General features: G+C 44.4%; 1 protein-coding gene across 3 annotated transcripts in view; it reads left to right on the top strand.

Annotated features, from left to right (window-relative positions):
* Window positions 1-20,041, top strand: part of LOC122558570 (uncharacterized protein KIAA0895-like) — a 39,807-nt gene that overhangs the window by 17,605 nt on the left and 2,161 nt on the right. For all 3 annotated transcript variants that reach the window (XM_043707318.1, XM_043707317.1, XM_043707316.1), the window contains exons 4-6: window positions 13,143-13,275; window positions 14,413-14,718; window positions 19,855-19,952. In XM_043707318.1, the coding sequence (XP_043563253.1) occupies window positions 13,143-13,275; window positions 14,413-14,718; window positions 19,855-19,952 (537 nt within the window). The remainder of the gene's footprint in view (window positions 1-13,142; window positions 13,276-14,412; window positions 14,719-19,854; window positions 19,953-20,041) is intronic.

The following is a 20,041-nucleotide window of genomic DNA, read 5'->3' as shown; positions in this document are numbered from 1 at the left end:
ATTTATAGAAAAAGGTCACAGTGTCATGCAACCGAAATGATATGTTGAAAAGATGAAGTGATCACCACTATCACATTACTCTTTGGTACTCTGATCTTTATTTTATATATCCCTGTTCCCTTTCTCTCGCTCTCCTGCTCTTTGGTGTGAACCTTTCCATGTATAGATTGTCTGCGTCCTTTCATATCACAGCAGTGACTACACATCAAAAGTTCATTGGTTGTAAAGCAGGTTTATGAAGACACGAGGCTGTGAAAAGTGTTATATAAACATAAGTTTAAAAAAAATCTGAGTTTCTTTCACATTTTCTTTTCCTCTGTTCTGCTTTTGGGCTATCTAAATTTTTTTTTCTATTAACAATGTTTTCTATTGCACTCTGATCTCTTTTTATATCTCCCTGTTCCCTTTCTCCCTACTTTCTCCTTTTATACTCTCAAATTTCCTTTTCAACTCATTCCCTTTGTTGCTTTTACTCATTTGAGCTTTCCCCATTCCTTTTAGTTTTTCCTTTCCTTCCGTCCTGTTCTACCGAAACTCTCAGTTCTTACCTCCTTTTCCATCTCCTTGCTCCATTCTTGCCTTCCTGCATTGCAATATTTCTCTACTGCCTCAGCTGAATAAAGCATTGTCGATTTAAAGTTGAATCCGGGAGCCCCAGACAAAGCTTCCCTGAGCGCTATGCAGATTCTTTGCTGTATAAGTTACTGTCTGCTATTGTTGAGTTACTGAAGTGCGGGGGGGGGGGGTGACAGATGTGACCGCCCCATCCAGCATCACAAGTAAATGTCGATGTGTCTTGTTGCTGCAGTTCTGACAATAAAACTGGGAATCTGACGTCAAGCCTAAATGCTGCAGTTTTCCATCATTCTGGTGGCAACAAAATCTGCTCAATCTCCTTTCAAGATCAGTTAGTCAGGAGCATCCTGCCTGCAAAAGAATGTGCACATCTGAACTCAGTCACTCTGTGCCTGCCTTTCTTTGTATCATTGTTGCTGAGACTTATTAACCATTATGTACAGATTGTGCACTACAGCTTTTCTGTCATTGGTCTCTTGCCAAGGTGGTCGGTAGCTCTGCTTCTCTGCAACTTTGACCGAGTGCCAGGGAGTATCCACCAGAGAGTAGACAGAAGCAGACAGCTATATTCAACTTTCATCCACCTGGATCTCTGCCCGTGTCTGATTTTTTAGGCTATTTTGACTGAGTTGAACTTGTGCTCAGTCTAAGACAGTCTGTGTGTGGAACTGCTCTGTGTTTTAATGAACTGCTGTTGTCTCACTGAACTCTATCTGAACCATGAAATTAAATAGCGAGTTTCCCTCTCACCGCTAATCCTGGTAAACCTGTTCTAGCCAGGAGAGAAAATCTTTTTGCTATGTTCATAATGCGGAGTGAACTGAATGCGTCTAATTGACTGATAGGGATACTGGAAACTCCATGTATCTATAACTTATCTTTGTAGCGCCAATCTTTTCGCTACTGTTGGGTCCTCAATCAAAGGTTCGTGTATTCAGTTTCTGCATTGACTGTGATCTAACATAGTTTCTTTCCTTGAATTGTAACCTGTTCAGTTTGCAATCAGATAACATACTCTGTTAGAGATTCTATGAGTGAGACTCAACACCACCTCTCTTGACCCTATATTCACTAACTTAATGATCAACCAGTTTTCTGTCCCAACAACAAAGGTTACCTGGCATGAACAACGTTGTCCCTCTGCCCTCTCAAATATGCTGCAACCACCCATTTCAAACAGCTTGTTCTACTCTCTTTGTAATCTAGTGTCCCATTTCCTCTTCCAGTTCTCTTCATGTTGTTAACTTCCCTTGTATTTCCTGGAATTCCATGTTGAAAACCCTCCAGTCAACTTTCTGTTCATACCTGAAATATCTGGCCAAAACGCCAATGTGTGACTATGGCACAAGTCCTTCTTGACCTGTCTGCAGCCTTCGATATGGCTGACCACACTACTCTCCTCCAACACCTTCCCACTGTCATGCAACAGGATGGCACTACTCTTCCAGTCTGATCCAATTGGGCATGGTGGCTCAGTGGTTAGCACTACTGCCTCACACCACCAGGCACCTGGGGTTGATTCACCATTGGGTGACTGTTTGGAGTTTGCACGCTCTCCCTGCATCAATGTGGTTTTCCTCAAGGTTCTTCAGTCTCCTCCCACAGTCCAAAGATGTGCAAGTTTGGTGGATTGGCCATGCTAACTTGTCTGTAGAGCCCAAAGATGTGCAGGCTAGAAGTATTAGCCATGAGAAATGCAGGCTTACAGAGATTGGGTAGGAGTCTGGGTCTGGGTGAGACGCTCTTTGGTATTCGGTACAAACATGATGGACTACATGGCCTCTTTCTGCACTGTAAGACTCTGATTCTATAAAGCATCGATTGCAAACACGTCTCTTCCCATTCCTACACCATTACTATTTGTTCCCCCAAGCCATCCATCCACATTTTCATCTACATACTGTCTTTAGGTAACACCATTTTGAATCAAGAGTGTGGTGCTGGAAAAGCACAGCAGGTCAGGCAACATCAGAGGTGCAGCAAAATCGACGTTTCGGGCAAAAGCCCTTCATCAGGAATGAGGCTGGGAGCCTTGGGGTTGGAGAGATAAATGGGAAGGGATGGGGCTGGAGGAAGATAGTTGAGAGCGCAATAGGTGGATGGAGGTGGGGGTAATGGTGATAGGTCAGAGAGGAGGGTAGTGCAAATAGGTGGGAAGGAAGATGGACAGATGGGACAGGTTAAGAGGGTGTTGCTGAGCTGGAAGGTTGTAACTGGGATAAGGTGGGAGGAGGGGAAATGAGGAAATTGGTGAAATCTACATTGATGCCTTGGGTTGGAGAGTTCTGAGGCAGAAGATGAGGCATTCTTCCTCCAGGCATCGGATGGTAGGGGAGTAGTGATGGAGGAGGTCCAGGACCTGCATGTCCTTGTTGGAGTGGAGGGGGAGTTAAAGTGTTTGGTCACGGGACAGTGGGGTTGGTTGGTTGATGCGGGTGTCCCAGCGATATTCTCTGAAGTACTCTGTGTGTAGGCGTCCTGTCTCCCCAATGTAGAGGAGAGTACATTGGGAGCAATGGATGCAGTAAATGATGTGTGGAAGTGCAGGTGAAACTTTGATGCATGTGGAAGGCTCCTTTGGGGCCATGGACGAAGGTGAGGGGGAGGGCATGGGCACAGGTTTTGCAATTCCTGCGTTGGTAGGTGAAGGTGCTGGGACGGACACCATTTTGAAGCCTAGCACTAGGCCCTGCACACTGACAACACCCAGCTCCATCTCACTTTTACCCTTGCTTACTCCTCCATTGTCTACAAATTCTCAGCCAGCTTTCAGCCTGCCATCGTCGATTTGGATGAGCAGAAATCTTCTCCGCTTAAATATTGGGAAGACCAATACCATTGCTTCTGGACTCTGCCACCAACTCCAATCCTTAGTGACGAACCTCATAAGAACAAGGAGCAAGCATAGGGCATCTGGCCCTCTAAGCCTCCTCCGCTATTCAATAAGATCATGGCTGAGCTTTTTGTGGACTCAGCTCTACTTACAGTCATAGAGTCATAGAGATGTACAGAATGGAAACAGACCCTTTGTTCCAATGCGTCCATGCCGACCAGATATCCTAACTTAATCTAGTCCTATTTGCCAGCACATGGCCCTTATCTCTCTTAACGCTTCCTATTCATATACCCATGCAGATGCTTTTAAATGCTGTAATTGTACCAGCTTCCACCACGTCCTCTGGCAGCTCATTCCATCCTCATACCACCCTCTGAGAGAAAAAGTTGCCCCTTAGGTCCCTTTTATATCTTCACTCCTCACCTGAAACCTATGCCCTTTAGTTCTGGAGCTGAAAATGTGTTGCTGGAAAAGCGCAGCAGGTCAGGCAGCATCCAGGGAACAGGAGAATCGACATTTCGGGCATAAGCCCGAAAGAAGGGCTTATGCCCGAAACGTCGATTCTCCTGTTCCCTGGATGCTGCCTGACCTGCTGCGCTTTTCCAGCAACACATTTTCAGCTCTGATCTCCAGCATCTGCAGACCTCACTTTCTCCTTTAGTTCTGGACTCTGCCATCCCAGGGAAAAGACCTTGTCTATTTATCCTATACATGCCCCTCACAATTTTATAAACCTGTATAAGATCACCCCTCAGCCTCTAATGCACCAGGGAAAACAGCCTCAGCCTATATAGCCTCTCCCTATAGCTCAAACCCACCAACCCTGGCAATGTCCTTGTAAATATTTTCTGAACCCTTTCAAGTTTTACAACATCTTTCCGATAGGAAGGAGACCAGAATTGCACGCAATATTCCAAAAGTGACCTAACCAATGTCATGTACAGCCGCAACATGACATCCCAACTCCGATACTCACTGGTCTAATCAATAAAGGAAAGCATACCAAATGCCTTCTTCACTATCCTATCCACCTGTGACTCCACTTTCCAGGAACTATGAACCTGCACTCCAAGGTCTCTTTGTTCAGCAACACTCCCCAGGACCTTACCTTTAAATCAGGACCTGCTCTGATTTGCTTTTCCAAAATGCAACACCTCACATTTATCTGAATTAAACTCCATCTGCCACTCTTCAGTCCATTGGCCCATCTGGTCAAGGTCCTGTTGTAATCTGAGGTAACCTCCTTCATTGTCCATTCCACCTCCAATTTTTGGTGTCATCTGCAAACTTACTAACAATAGCTCCACTTACCTGCACTCTCACCATATCCTGAATTCCTTTATGTTTCTAAAAAAATTCTCTCTTATTTACTGAAATAGTATCAACTACTTCCCTGGACAAGGAATTCCATAGATTTACAACCCTCTGGGTGAAGAAATTCCTTCTCAGTTCAGTTTGCTCCGTCTAATTTTGAGGCTATGCCATCTTGTTCTAGTTTCCTTGTGGAAACATCCTCTCTACTTTTATCCTATCTATTCCCATCATAATTATATATGTTTCCATAACAATCCTCTTCATTCTTCTGAATTCCAATGAATATAATCTCACGCTACTCAGTCTCTCCTCATAAGCCAACCCCCTCAACTCTGGAATCAATCCAGTGAACCTCCTCTGCACCCCCTCCTGTGCCAGTACATCCTTTCTCGAGTAAGGAGACCAAAACTGCACGTAATACTCCAGATGTGGTATCAGCAGCACCCTATACGGCCGCAACATAACGTCCCTGCTTTTAAACTCGATCCGTTTAGCAATGAAGGACAAAATTCCATTTGCCTTCCTAAATACTTGTTGTACCTGCAGATCATGCACAAAATCACCCAGGTCCCTCTGCATAGCAGCATGTTGCAAGCCTCTCCCTGGCAAATGCCTGAGGCTCAATCAGATTGTTTGCAACCTTTGTGCCACACTTGCCCCAGAGATGAGCTTCTGAACACACATTGAGGCATTTTTATTGCTGTCTATTCCTACTTCCGTAGTATTGCACGATTTCACACTCTCTTCAACTCAACAATAATGGAAACTCTCATTCATTTCTTTTTTGTAATCTCTAGACTTGTCTCTTCCAATACATCTCCAATCCTCTAAACTGACTATCCTCTAAAATTGTGCTGTCTCTTCCTAAATTTTACCCATTTACTCACCACCCTTGCTCTCACTAGCATATGTTCACCTAGTCAACTAATGAGTAGATTTCAAAATTCTCATAACTGTTTGCAAATTCCTTCATTACCTCTCCCCTCTCTTTTGGGTTTTTCCCATGTTTGAGGACCTGTTTGAGGAATCTTTTTGCAAAGGTCAGAAAGAAAGGTTCAATCCTGTTACCCCAACAATAATCTCACAGACACTTAAACCTCCATGAAGAGTCGCCCCATCTCCATTCTAAAGCTTCTTTCACAGTTGGCATACCTATTAATCACTTGCCTTTTGGCAGATTTCTTCTGTGAATTCATACAATGCTATTTTCTTCAATTAATGTCTCCCCCAAGATCCTTAAAACAAACTGCTAACTCAGCTCACATATTGCTTAACATGGGTTCCCTAAACTCATATCTTTATAATGTCCTCCTTCTTGAAACGTCTCCAGCCATCTGCTTCTGTAGTTTGTTTTTGTCCACTGATTTCTGATCAACTCGGGACTTCTTCCTGGCCTGGGCTGTTTGGAGATTGCTAATAATTAATACTTCTGTTGTTATGAATTTCTTTCTAAATTGATCTGCTTTTGGCCTTTCTCCCTCTAACTCTCTCGCGCACACACACACATTCTTCCTCTCCCACCCCCCGTGTCTCTGTAGTGGTTGTAAAACTGAAGTCAGCAATGACCTTATAGCAATTATCTTCACATGTAACATACTGACCATTTAGCTGAAATCACATAACTTCTTCTAAGAGATTTGGCTTGACAGGCCTGTGAAGGATGAGGCGGATCTGATTGAAGTGTATAAATTCTAATCGGCTGGACGGACTAGATGCAGGGAGGTGGTTTCTCCCGGATGGGAAGTTCAGAGCCAGGGACAGAGTCTCAGGATATGGGTTAGACCATTTCAGACTGAGGTGAGGAAAACTTCCTTCACCCTGAGGATAGCGAACCTGTGGAATTCTGCACCACGGAAGACTGGAGGGGCCAGGCCACTGAATATTTTTAAGAAAGAGGTAGATCTTAAAGGTGTCGAGGTATATGGAGAGACAATGTGAATATGGGACTGAAATAGAGAGAGACAGCCATGATCATTTTGAATGGCACAGGAGGCTCAATGGGTTGAATGGCCTACTCCTGCTCCTAGTTTCTATGCTGTATTTAACTCAAGGTCAGAAAGTCAATTTGAACATTAAAGAAAATTAGGATTTTCTGAGAACTAATGAATTACAATCTGTTTTTCATGCATTTTTGTAGAATCGTAGAATCCCTACAGTGTGGAAACTGACCCTTCAGCTCAACAAGTCCACACAAACCCTCCAAAGAGTATCCCACCCGGACCCATTCCCCCATTACTCTACATTTGGCCCTGACTCATGCACTTAACTGACAGATCCCAAATCACTATGGGCGGTTTAGCATGGCCAAATCGCCTAACCTGCACATTTTTGGATGATGGACAGTGAAAGTTAACGAACTTCAACCTGCAGAAATGAACTGAGATCAGATACAAGGGGCTACTGCACACAAAATAGTGAGAGTGTCTGAATAAGCCACAAAACACAGAGATGCACATTTTAGTGTTGGATGGAAGAGTTTGCACCCAAAGATTTAGGCTTTGGCAGAATCGGTCAATGCATCACATCCCACACGACATTCATTAGCAGAGTGAACAGCCAGTTCCTGACTGCTCACTATACTGCATTAACAAGAGGTGTGCAATGAAACCGAGAGACAGCAGAGCAGCAGTAGATGTCCGATTCGTGGCCACTGCCATTGGACGCCTTAAAACGGCGGGGCTCGGACCCGACATAGTGCACCAGTTGGAGGATGCGGTGGAATCCCGTTTGTGCTCACCCCTGTCCAGACAGAATTTCACATTGGCCCCAAGGTCCCGTACTTCTTGTGGGAGCCTGTGCCCCACAACCTGAGCCGCCTCCGGAATTTTAGTTTTGTTCCTTCAGGGACATATCACAGTGAGCCCTGTACAGACTGCTGCTGCACACCATCTTTTCCCTCATACACCGCCGGACACACCTTGGCGTGCCCTTTGCTACCGGGTAGTGGGGATCCCCAGAGAAGGGCTGTCTACGAGGGAGTCCTCCTCCCTTCTCTCTCGGGGATCTGGGGTGGAGGGTGCTGCACGCAGCAGCCCCCTACAACTGCAGATTGCAGTGGTTCACAGACTCCCAGCCCAACTTTTTGTTCTATGGTGCTGTGGAGTCCGTGGACCATGTATGTACGGGGTCTGGGTGTTTGCACTCCCTTTTCAGTTTTGTAGAGAACCTTCTCCTCTGCTTTTGGCTGCACTTCAGTCCCACGCTCCTGAACTTTGGGCACCCAGTGCAGAGGGTGGAGGGGAGGTCAGAGGATCTCCACGTGGGTCAGTTCCTGGGACTGGCCATAAACAGGTCCAGGCAGCGGGCTGTGGAGGGGGTCGTTATGGCCAATTGCCTGCCCCTCTTGCTGCGGCTATGTCTGAGCCCGGGTGTCTCTGGAGAAGGAGCATGCGGTGTCTACCAACTCACTCAAGCTGTACAGGGAGAAGTGGGCACCACAGGAAGTGGAGTGTCTTATTTCCCCCTCCAACTCTATTTTGATTTAACCCCTGCCTTCCCCTTCACTTTTTTGATCATGCGGCATTGCCTTTTGATGAGAAGGGCATCGCTTGTCATTGGGTTGTCACCCGGGTGTTTCCTTTCTTCCTGGTGGTGGCATACAAATAAAGATTTAAACACCTGTTGTTCTTCTTCACTGTGTCCTACACCTGCACACACACACGACATGGGTCCTGGGGAACAATAAGCATTTCCGCAGTTAGATGGTAGTGTGGGGGTAAGAAGAGAAAAAAAGCAACCGAGAGAGCATCCACCCACCCCCTAACGCTCCTTGTCCAGGGAAGGGATGTCCCAAGCATGTTTGTCAGGTCCCAGCTGACTGGTGTCTTATTCACGTTTCCAAATAATATTAACATATTATAAATATTCCCTTCCCTTCTCTTTAATCCAGCTTCCCTTTAATATGATTTGCGTCAGTCACTCCCAAAGTATCCACTTCCACTCTTTGTGTGAAGAAGTTGCTTCAGTATTGGATTTCTTGGTGTCTCTTTCTTTAATCTGAGGAAGTGCCGTCATTGTTGCAATTATAGGAAAGGTGGCAGCCAATTTTTGTGTAGCAAGATCCCAAAATAGCAATGAGGTAATGACCAGCTGATTTGGTTTGGTGCTGTTGAGGGCAAAGACAGGCCTAAATACAGGAACAGAAGTTTGCTGCGATTAGTTATATCATGAAGACAGTAGCTGGAAGTTAGTAGTTTCAGGATCCATAGTCAGTAACACTACTGATGATGGAATGTTGTTCTGCTGTTTGTCTCGGGCCAGGTATATAAGGAGTGATCACTTTTTTAATTCAATTGTGTGACATGATTGTCACCGACTGGGCCAGAATTTATTGCCAGTCTCTTGGCAAGCTGCCTTCGTGAACTACTGAGTCCATGTGCTGTAAGTAGACCCTCAATGCCCTGAGGGAGGGCTCCTCTGTAAACACTGACATCCTCATAAAAACTGATGTGCGACATTCCTGGGAGTGCATCAGCATTTCCAGGGGATTTGGGTGTGTGAGAGAATTTACAGAGGGTTTCCGGCAGTGCCAGAGGAGCGGGAGTGTGCTAGCATTTGCAGGAGATCCTCAAGAGTGTGACAGCATTGAAAGGGGTTCTCCCGCAAGTGTGTCAGTATTTACAGGAGATCCCTAGAAAAATTTCACTCTTTAGAGTTGCATCAGGATTTTGCCCCAGGAATTGTGGGGACCTCTACAAATAATGAGACATCAGCCCTTTTTAACTCCTGACACACATCCAGAGACCCCTATCAATACTGGCCTACTCCTCAAATCCTCTGTTAAGAGGTGACACACCTTGCAGGGATTCCCTTTAAAAGCTAATACATTTCTGGGGTCTCCCTGTTAAAAGTGGCACATTCCTCAAGACCTCTTGTAAATACTGTCCCACTTCCAGAGATCAATATTCCCTCTAATTGTTTTCCATCCATCTGCAGAATTTTTTTTTATGTACATCAATATCAAGGTAATGTACTGATGTACAACACCATAGAAACAAGAAAACCCTTTGCCTTTGGTAAGACCTGGCTATTAACAGTATATGCTGCAACTATCTTCAGAGACTTACTCAAACCAACACAAGCTCACTATACCCTATCAAATGTAGATGAATTCAAATTTACTATCAATGCTCACTAGTTGACAGTATGATGGTGTGAAAACTTCTGGAAATTCAGTGTGTACAAAAGGAAGATGGGTGACACGGTGGTTCAATGGTTAGCCCTGCTGCCTCACAGCGCCAGGGACCCATGTTCGATTCCAGCCTCAGGTGACTGTGTGGAGTTTACACAGTTTCCCTGTGGCTGTGGGTTTCTTGTGGGTGCATAGGTTTCCTCCCACAATCCACAGATGTGCAGATTAGGTGAATTGGCCATGCTAAATTGCCCCATAGTGTTCAGGGATGTATAGGTTAGGTGCATTAGTCAGGGTAAATGTAAGTAATAGGGTGGGGGAAATGGGTCTGAGTGGGATGCTCTTTGGAGGGTCCCATCGTCACTCCTTGTTACATTAGAAATACAGACACACTCCCAGAGAACCCCATAAATGCTGACAACTCATGAGGACTTCCTGATAGAGATCCCGAGTGTACACCATTCACTATCTCTTCCTGATGAAGAGAGAAGGATCTCACTGGGTGTAGGCTGGGAAGGAGATAGAACATAGGACAATATAGCACAGTACAGGCCCTTTGGACCACAATGTTGTGCCGAGCATTTATCTTAATCTAAGATCAACCTTACCTACACACCCCAGTTTTCTGCCATCCGTGTGCTTGTCCAGCAGTTAATTAAATGTCCCTAATGTCTCTGAATCTACCACCACAGCTGGCAGTGCATTCCACGCACCCACACTCTCTGCGTAAAGAACCAACCTTTGACATCTCCCCTATATCTTCCTCCAATAAACCTTAAAATTATGACCCCTCATGATAGCCATTTCTGCTCTGGGGAAAAGTGTCTGGCTATCCACTCTATGTCTTTCGTTGTCTTGTATATTTCTATCAAGTCACCTCTCTTTCTTCTTCCCTCCAGTGTGAAAAGTCCTAACTCACTCAACCTCTCTTCATAATTCTACACTTCCATTCCAGGCAGCATCCTGGTAAATCTCCCCTACACCCTCTCTAAAGCATCAACATCCTTCCTATAATGAGGCGACCATAGAGATTGTTATGGGTGAGATCAGGAAATGAGAGGCAGAATGGATACAGAAGAAGCAATTTAAGGGTCAAGGCAGTGACAGCAAAAGCCTTCATCTGATCTTCCTCCATTTTTGTGACATTTGTATTGTCCAGTTGAGAATTCAGAATCAAAGATCACATTCTAAGCAAAGGTCAAACCAACCTTCCAGAAGGACATAGCCAGCGGATCGCAAAGCTTACGGAATTAGATATTTTAAATTTATCCCTGGAGAGTTGCTCTAAGAATAGATGTTACTGATGATCAGTAATTCTGTACAATAATTGACATGAGTGATTAAACTCTCCTGTTTTAAGTTAGTAGTCAGCTGACCTGACAAGCCAGTAAAATCATTGTTTCAGAATCAATTATTGGCGATGGAATAGTTCCAGAATCTTGGGACGCTGACGATCCTGAAGTTTCACTCCTTTTCTTCAATTGCATTTGAATGTCGCTGCCCCCATCCATGTGCCTTTAGAAGACCCCTGCCTGCCTCGATAGAAAAGTGTACCTCAGCATTTGGCTGCATTTCTGTGCCCTATCCCTGCCAGTTCTCCTTGGCCAGTCTGTGCTGATCCATTAATTGTTTCCAAATCTTAATCGATCTGAAGCAGATCTTTCTTGCGGAACTGAGTACTGAGTGCTCACTCTCTGCCTGTTCTCAGCTATAAAGAATTAACCGCTTCCTGGGCACCAGAAAAAGGAGGTTGATGGTAGAATTGTTCTGAATAAATATGATTAATTTACTCACATATTTGAATAAATATTCCCTCATATTTTTCCCTTTGTGAAAGATCCAATCGTACTATTTACAAAGGATTGAGCTCTCTTGCGATCTTGGTCGAAATTTAACAAGCACAGAGGTGATGAATAAGCAGAAACTGAGCACTTCTCAGAATGAGTCTTTTGGATGAACTGAAATTTATAGAGAATGTAATATGGGACCTGTAAAGAGTTGGAATAGTCATGGCTGCAGATGATGGAAAGACATGGAAAAAGCAGCAGATAGAGTTATAGAGTTGTACAGCATGGAAACAGGCCCTTCGGTCCAACTCATCCCTGCTGACCAGATATCTAAACTATTCTAATCCCACTTGCCAGCATTTGGCCCAGATCCCTTTAAATCCTTCCTATTCATGTATCCACCCAGATGCCTTTTAAATGTTGTAATAATACCAGCCTCTACCATTTTCTCTGGCAGCTCATTCCGTCCATGCACCACCCTCTGTGTGAAAAAGTTACCCCTTAGTCCCTTTGAAATCTGCAAGAGCAGATCTGAGCATCATTATAGAATTAACAGTGGATGGTCTTTGCAATGGAGAGGACGTGGGGCCTGAAAGTCATCTCAGTGTCAAGTAGCGGTTGGAGATTGCGTCTCATTCAGCCTGAGATAATGGCCAATGATAGGGATGGAATTACTGGCGAGGGAGCTGGACGTACCAGAATTAATGGTCACTGTTTTAGCAATGGAGATCTGTGGAGAAACTGTTTCTTCAGCAAGGACCAGATGTTGGATGAACAATCCTCCAACAAATACTATGAAAAGGGGAGCATGGACGCTGATCTCATATCTATGGAGGACGCCTTCGAGGCAAAGCATGTAGGTAAGGATGAAGAGGGAACCGAAGATAAATTCTTGAAGGATTTAAGATGTAATACTAAAAAGGCAGGAAAAGGAATCATTGCTGGAATTACTCTGGCTGTGAGTGCACTCAAACAAGGCTGGGTTGTAATTCCCGTATGAATTTTTTCCACAACCCTACCATACCTTCCTCCTTTACAATGCCTTTTAAAACCTACCTGTTTGAACAAGCCATATAACAGCTTTATGCAGCTTAGTGTTTGTTTTGTAATGCCTCTGTATATAGGAAATTTTATTACTTTATTATGTAAGTCACACTTTTGTTTGCTGTTACCCAATATCTAACGCAGATGATTGGGTTAGCTGTCTCCTTGTTGTTTGTGAGAGCTTCCTACGTTCCTGTGGGTGACAAGAAGTCACAAATACTTCACCGGCTGTGACCTTAGTGCATCCTGCCTGAGGTGGTGACGGGGAATGCAGTTCTTTCTTTCATTGAAGCAGATGGCAAAGGCAGGTCCCAGAAGAAGGGATTGAGGGATGTAGTGAAAAGCATGCAGGCATGGTTAAAAGGAACACTCTTTCTGAGCATGTTGATGAGCTCCTCTGTATGAAACAGTTGCCTGACTGGAACTCTCTCTCTCTCTCTCTCTCTCTCTGCAGGTTGTGGTGCGGCTCAGTGAGGACCTTCTGTCTCAGGCGGTGATGATGGTGGAGAACTGCCGGCCCACACTGACGATTAACCTTGCAGGGGCTCGTCAGTACTGGCTGGAGGGAATGTTACGCCATGAGATAGGTCAGTTTTACAAGTGACTCAGTAGGATTGAAAGCAAATTTTGAATTTTACTGTCTCCCCCACACAGTTTATCTTTCAGCCCTTTCTCTTGAAGAATCCTAACGATATACCGGGCCCTATCAGCTCCTATCTGTCCTTTGCTTTTTGAACTCTCCGTGTGAGACTGGGTGTTTGTTCCACTGAGAGCAGTATCACAGCCGAGTCTGGGCTGGCCCGGGTGAAACCTCTGTACAGGCACCTGCGCCAGAGTCACTGTATGTAACCAAGCAAGGAGCAGGAGCACCAGATGTGTTCTACCAATTCTTCGCCAGAGTCTAAGGGTGTTCAGGCAATTGCAGTGGCTCTCTTGCAGATCACGTTTGTGCATCCTGCCCTGTTTGGCTCTGTTGCATGCTCAGCCAGTGCACTGAGCCATTCTGTAGAGCATTCCCTCATTGGCCAGTTGAAATTCATTGTCATTCCACTGACTGAAATTCACTGTAGTTCACTGATTGAAATTTATTGTAGTTTACTGACTGAAACTTACTGTAATTCACTGGCTGAAATTCACTGCAGTTCATTGACTGAAATTCACTATGTCGTTCACTGACTGAAGTTCATTGTAGTTCACTGGTTGAAATTTACTGTAATTCACTGAAATTTATTGTAGTTCACTGACTGAAATTCACTGCAGTTTACTGGTTGCAATTCATTGACTGATATTCACTTCAGTTTACAAAATCAGTCACTCTGTCTGATCACTATGCAAGCCCTAAGGGAGAGCATTTAAAGAACTCCTGTCTTCATAATCAAGTGTGGGACAAAATATTTTTCATGTAAAACACTATGATGTAAATCGTGCCCAACCCTACCATCACTAGGTGAACACTAATGCTTTTCCTGCTGTCGCTGTATAGTGAGCTGAGAGGTTCCCCCTCCCTTTTAGTTACCCTCAGTCCAAGGTCTGCTCTTGATTCCTGCCCATGATGGAACTGGCTGCTCTCAAACAACCGGTACCACCTTGATCTGTACAATGTCCTGCTAATTATTGACTGAAATAGCATCCTGTGACTGATTCTGGGACAGAAACTCGCTCTGTGACGTGGTGATACTTTCTTTTTGCCCTTGCTCCTTTTAAAAAGTATTGTCTGGCATCAGGGACACACTACATTCGAGGTGTTAACAACAGCCACCAGCCCTGGCACAGTGCAGCGGGCAGGAAGCTGTATGGTTTGAAGCCAGCCAACCCGACTGAGGAAGGCCTCGCCAGCCTGAACAGTGTCCTCTACCGCAAGTACCCTTTCCTGTGGCGGGCTGCCCTGCTCTACTATACCGTCTTCCAGGCTAGCCGCATGCCCTTCTGTCAGCTCTTTGAAGACATTGCCAAGTTTGTAGAGGATCCAAACACTCGATGGGAGTATTGCGTGAGAGCCAAGAGAGGTCAAATGGACACTTCTCAACCAGGTCAGACGTATTTTCAACTAACATCTTTTAAGCCGAAGCTGGAGTGATGCGTTGTTGTTTTATTCATACTGGCCTAATAATCCAGCATTCTAAACTGAGAAGAACACATGAGTTAGGAGCAGAAGAAGACCATTTGGCCCCTCAAGCCTGCTTTTCCATTTAAAAAAGATCATAGAATCTCTACAGTGGGGAAACAGGCCATTTGGCCCAACAAGTCCACACTGACCCTTCGAAGAGTAACCCACCCAGACCCATTCCCCTACCCTATTCTACCCATTCCCCAACTCTACATTTTCCCCTGACTAATGTATCTAACCTATACATCCCTGAACACCATGGGGCAATTTAGCATGGCCAATCCACCAAACCTGCACATCTTTGGATTATGGGAGGAAACCAGAGCACCTGGAGGAAACCCACCCAGACAAAGGGAGAATGTGCAAAACCCATACAGACAGTCACCCGAGGCTGTAGTCGAACCTGATCCAGAAACTGGAGGTAAAATCTTTCTACAATCGCTAGGAAGTTTACTTCCTGTTAATTAAAATAAAATGTGGGATTAAAAATTGGTAATGGGGCCCAGGTAATCACTGCTGGAAGAAAGCTCAATATGATGAGAAAAGGAAATTGGTTGTCCTGATCCACCCTGATCCACTCCAGATCCTCAGCAATATGGTTGATTTTCTTTTACTTCCCCACTGAAATGGCCAAGCAAGTGGCTTGGGTGGCTCATAACCACTTTCTCAAGGGCAGTTAGGGATTGGTGGTAAATGACACAATTCTTTGAAGTTTGTGTCACATATAGACAGGATGGTTAAGAAGGCATTCAGCATGCTTGCCTTCATTTGCTGAGACCTTTTGAGTATAGGAGTTGGGACGTTATGCTGACGTTGTACAGGACGTTGGTGATGCGTCTTCTGGAATACTGTGTGCAGTTCTGGCCGCCCTGCCAAAGAAGCGTAATATTAAACTGGAGAGAATTCAGAAAAGATTTACCAGATGTTGCTGAGAATGGAGGGTTTGGGATATAAAAATAAACTGGTAAGGCTGAGACTTGTTTCACTGGAGCGTAGGAGGTTGAGAGGTTGACCTTATAGAGGTTTATAGAATCATGAGAGGCATAGATAAGGTGAATGACAAGGGTCTTTACAATAGGATGGGGGAGTTCAAAACTAGGTTTAGGGTGAGAGGAGAAAAATTTAAACAGGTGATGGTTAGCTTTTTTCCACAGAGAGTGGTTCGTGTGTGGAATGAACTGCCAAAGAAAGTGGTGAATGCAGGTACAGTTACAATATTTAAAAGACATTTGGATAAGTACATGAATAGGAAAGGTTTGAAGGGATATGGGCCAAATGCAGACAAGTGGGACTAATTTAGTTTGAGAGCATGGTTGGTGTGGGCTGGTTGGACCGAAGGGTCTGTTTCCATGCTGTATGACTCTATGACAGCGATAGTGGATGAAAATTTGAAAGTAATGAATATTTACACACTTTGTAAAGTGAAGGTTGGATAGTACCACAGATGATTGTTTCCATGTTTAGGATGTGCCCGGATGAGCTCTAGTAGAACTAGTGTGCAGAGTGAAGCTCCCTCTACTGCAGCCCATTCACTGTTTCACTGCCCCACCCTCACAGCAGCACTCCCTACTGAATCAGCAGTGTCCCCCTCATGGTCATCCCTTATATACAATGTGGACTGTATTCCTCATGCAAACTGATGATCGCCACTTCTATTGGTTGTCCCCACCATTAATCCGAATACAGTACTACAGTAAATCTATTTTAGTGCACTTTCAAGATCAAGGCCCAAGTAAGTCGGAAACAATTCAATCTCCATTTGCCCAAGCCTCTCACGATTTGGTTGCCCCTGAGCTGACCTTTCTAGCCCAGATGGTAAACTTGATATTCTTTTACTTTGGGAATATTGTTCCTTCCATCTTACCTTTCCGCAAAAAAAAAGCTAATCCATTTCCTTACCATTCAGAGTAACCTCCCATTGTTCCTTATCTAAATGTCTGTGATCCAAAGTATGTTCCCGTTCTCCAGCACCACCCCAGGCTATGCCGACTTCCTTGATCTCCGAAGTATTGATTTGAAAATTCTTGACGTTGCCCTTGCTGTCTGTTATCCTTCACGCCTCCTGTTCTGGGGATTGATGTGCTCTCCACACTTTTTTACTTCACGAATGTATGATTTTTCATCCTCTATCCCAGTCCTTTGGAACTCTCCAAAATCATGTCTTCTTATCACGTCACTTATGCAATTGATCTTTCTTTCAGTTTTCAATTTGTTTCTCAGCTCAACATCCAGAGGTATTGTGACTGTGGGCACATCTTAAACAGCTGCTGAATTAAGAGCGATTTTTTACTGTTAGCCTGCTTCATTTGCCACTCCTTTAACACATTACTTAAACATGCACTTTAGGAAGGATATTAAGCTGGAGAGTGTTTCGAAAATATTTAACAGGACATTGCCAGGACTGGAGGGTTTGAATTAAAAGGATAGGCTGGGACATTTTTTTCATTGGAGTGTAGGAGGTTGAAGGGTGACTTTATCGAGGTTTATAAAATGAAGTGAATGGTAGGTGTCTTTTCCATACAGTGGGAGATTTCAAGACTGGGGGCATATTTTTAATGTGAGAGGACAAAGATTTAAAAAAGACATGAGGGGCAACTTTTTTACACAGAGAGTGGTTTGTGTGCAGAGTGAACTTTCTGAGGAATTGGTGGATACTGTTACAACATTCAAAAGACAATTGGATAAGTACATGAATAAGAAGTGTTTGAAGGGATATGGGCCAAACACAGGCAGGTAGAACTACTTTAGCTTAGATTATGGTTGGCATGGACTGGTTAGCCCGAAGGATCTGTGTTACTCTGTGACTCTAAGCTGCACACTCGATGGACTGAAGGGTTTTTCTCTGTACTGTAGACTTTTAAAGCTTTAGATGTCTCAGGGCCATGACCTACAGCAATGTATAAAGTTAAAGGAAAGGAAAAGACCAGCTGGGCCCTTGAGGTTACCCCACAATGAAATGCATGTGATTAAACATTTAATTCCACCCACCCCTCACCTCACACTGCACCATAAATCTTCAGGGACTTGCAAAGAAGGAAGCAAAATTCCCAAGATCTAATAGGAACAAGTATACTCTGGAAAATCCCTACTAAATCCCTTGTAGATTTGAACAACATTATAGCTACAGCTGTCCAGTGGAAAACAAGGACCTGAACATAGACCACCCAATGGTGGCCACTTAAATGCCTGAAAAACACTAGATTCTGTTAAGTCCTTTGGATCTCAGACTCCCCTCAAAAAACACCGTGACTCAGTGACACTTTGTCCAGGCAGCGGTTCCCCAGCTATACTCCCACCAGTGGATTTGACAGAATCAAGCGCTTTTCAGGCACCTAAGTGGCCACCATTGGAGATTCCCCCATGACTAAGGATGCTGATGGAGATCCTGTCTGCTGAGAGCAGTCAGCCAATCAATCTCCGTCAATGAGAACCAGTCTAGTTTCAAAAAAATTTCATGGGACATGTGAGACACTGGCAAGGCCAATATTCCTTGCCTGTCCCTAACGTTTTTTTCTTTATTTGTTTGTGTGGGACATGGGTGTCGGTGGTTGGGCCAGCATTTATTGCCTGTCCCTAGTTGCCTATGAGAAGGTAGTGGTGAGCCACTGCAGTACACATGCTGTAGGTTGACCCACAATGCAATTAGGAAGGGAAGTCTAGGATTTTGACCCAGCAAAAGTAAAGGAATGTCGATACATATCCAAGTCAGGATGGTGAGTAGCTGGAAGGGAAACTTTTGGGGGGTGGTGTTCCCATGTATCTCCTGCCCTTGTCCTTCTAGATGGAAGTGGTTGTGCATTTGGAAGGTGCTGTCTGAGGATCTTTGGTGAATTTCTGCAGTGCCTCTTGTAGGTAGCACACACTGCTGCTACTGAGCATTGGTGATGGGGGCAGTGGATACTTGTGGATGTTGTGCCAATCAAGCAGGCTGCTTTGTCCTGGATGGTGTCAAGCTTCTTGACTGGTGTTGGGGCTGCACCTATCTAGGCAAGTGAAGAGTATTCCATCACACTCCTGACTTGTGCCTTATAGATGGTGGACATCTTAACTGCCCTCAAATTAATGCTTTCTAGTCCACAGTAGTTAAGAGTCAACCACATTACTGTGGATCTGGAGTGATTTAGACCATACCAAGTAAAGAGGGTAAATTTGGACATTAGTGAACATGGATTTTTTCAACAAGCAATGATTAATGTGAAGTTTCATGAAATCAAATTTATTAATTGAATTTAAACTCCAAACATTGTCATGGTTCTTGTGTCAAGTCTAAGAATTAGTTTCTAATATAGCATCAAATAAAATGCCTTAAATTCGGTTAATACACCTCACTTTTACTGAGGGCTGTTGCAACTAGCTGAGATATAACAGTAAAGGCAAGATTTGAGCATTAGGTCTCGGCCTCTGGATAACTAATAAAGAAACGTGGCATTAGTATCACGCTGCTGTCTGTTCAAAGGGGAACCCAGTGACGAAGAGAGTTTAAAATCATCGGTGCAAAGTCATCTGCTCTTGCCTAGCTTTGCTGCACTCATGACATGGCATGGATAAGATAAGGTGAATAACAAGGGTCTTTTCCCCTGAGGTGGGGAAATTCAAGACGAGGGGGGCATATTTTTAAGTGAATGGAGAAAGGCATGAGGGGCAACTTTTTTTAGCGGAGAGTGGTTCATGTGTGGAATGAACTGCCAGAGAGAGTGGTGGATGCAAGTACACTGACAATGTTTAAATGACATTTGGATAAGTTCACGAATAGGAAAGGTTTGGATGCATTATAGGCCAGGAGTAGGCAAGTGAGACTAGTTTAGTTTGGGAACATAGTTGGACCAAAGGTTTCCATGCTGTGTGACTCATATACTGCAGCCCAAATAAATTTTACCTAATTGTTAATTGAATGCATTAACGCTAACTAACTTAGCCGTCTCCCAAAATTAGACTTCACATTGAATAGGGAGTCGTGTCAATAATTCCTTCAGGTGATTTGGGGTCTGGGAGGGAACACAGTCAGTGATTACTGTTCTCCATGTGCTCTTGGCTGTGCCTGACTGCTGTTTCCTTGCAGGATGTTTCAGTAAAGACCAGGTGTACTTGGATGGTGTGTTGCTCCTGCTTCGATACAGAAAGACTATTGATTTCAAGATGCTGGCAGCACTGGGCAAGGTAATTGTCACTTAACCTTTCATTTCTGAGGAGAGAAGTCGTAGAGCATAGTTTCGTTCATGGGATGAATGGTTGGCCGATGGTAAGAG

This window comes from Chiloscyllium plagiosum, chromosome 17 (genome assembly GCF_004010195.1).
Source record: "Chiloscyllium plagiosum isolate BGI_BamShark_2017 chromosome 17, ASM401019v2, whole genome shotgun sequence".
NCBI lineage: Eukaryota > Metazoa > Chordata > Chondrichthyes > Orectolobiformes > Hemiscylliidae > Chiloscyllium > Chiloscyllium plagiosum.
Note: the sequence above shows the minus strand (reverse complement) of the source record. Positions and strands in the feature narration are given on the sequence as shown.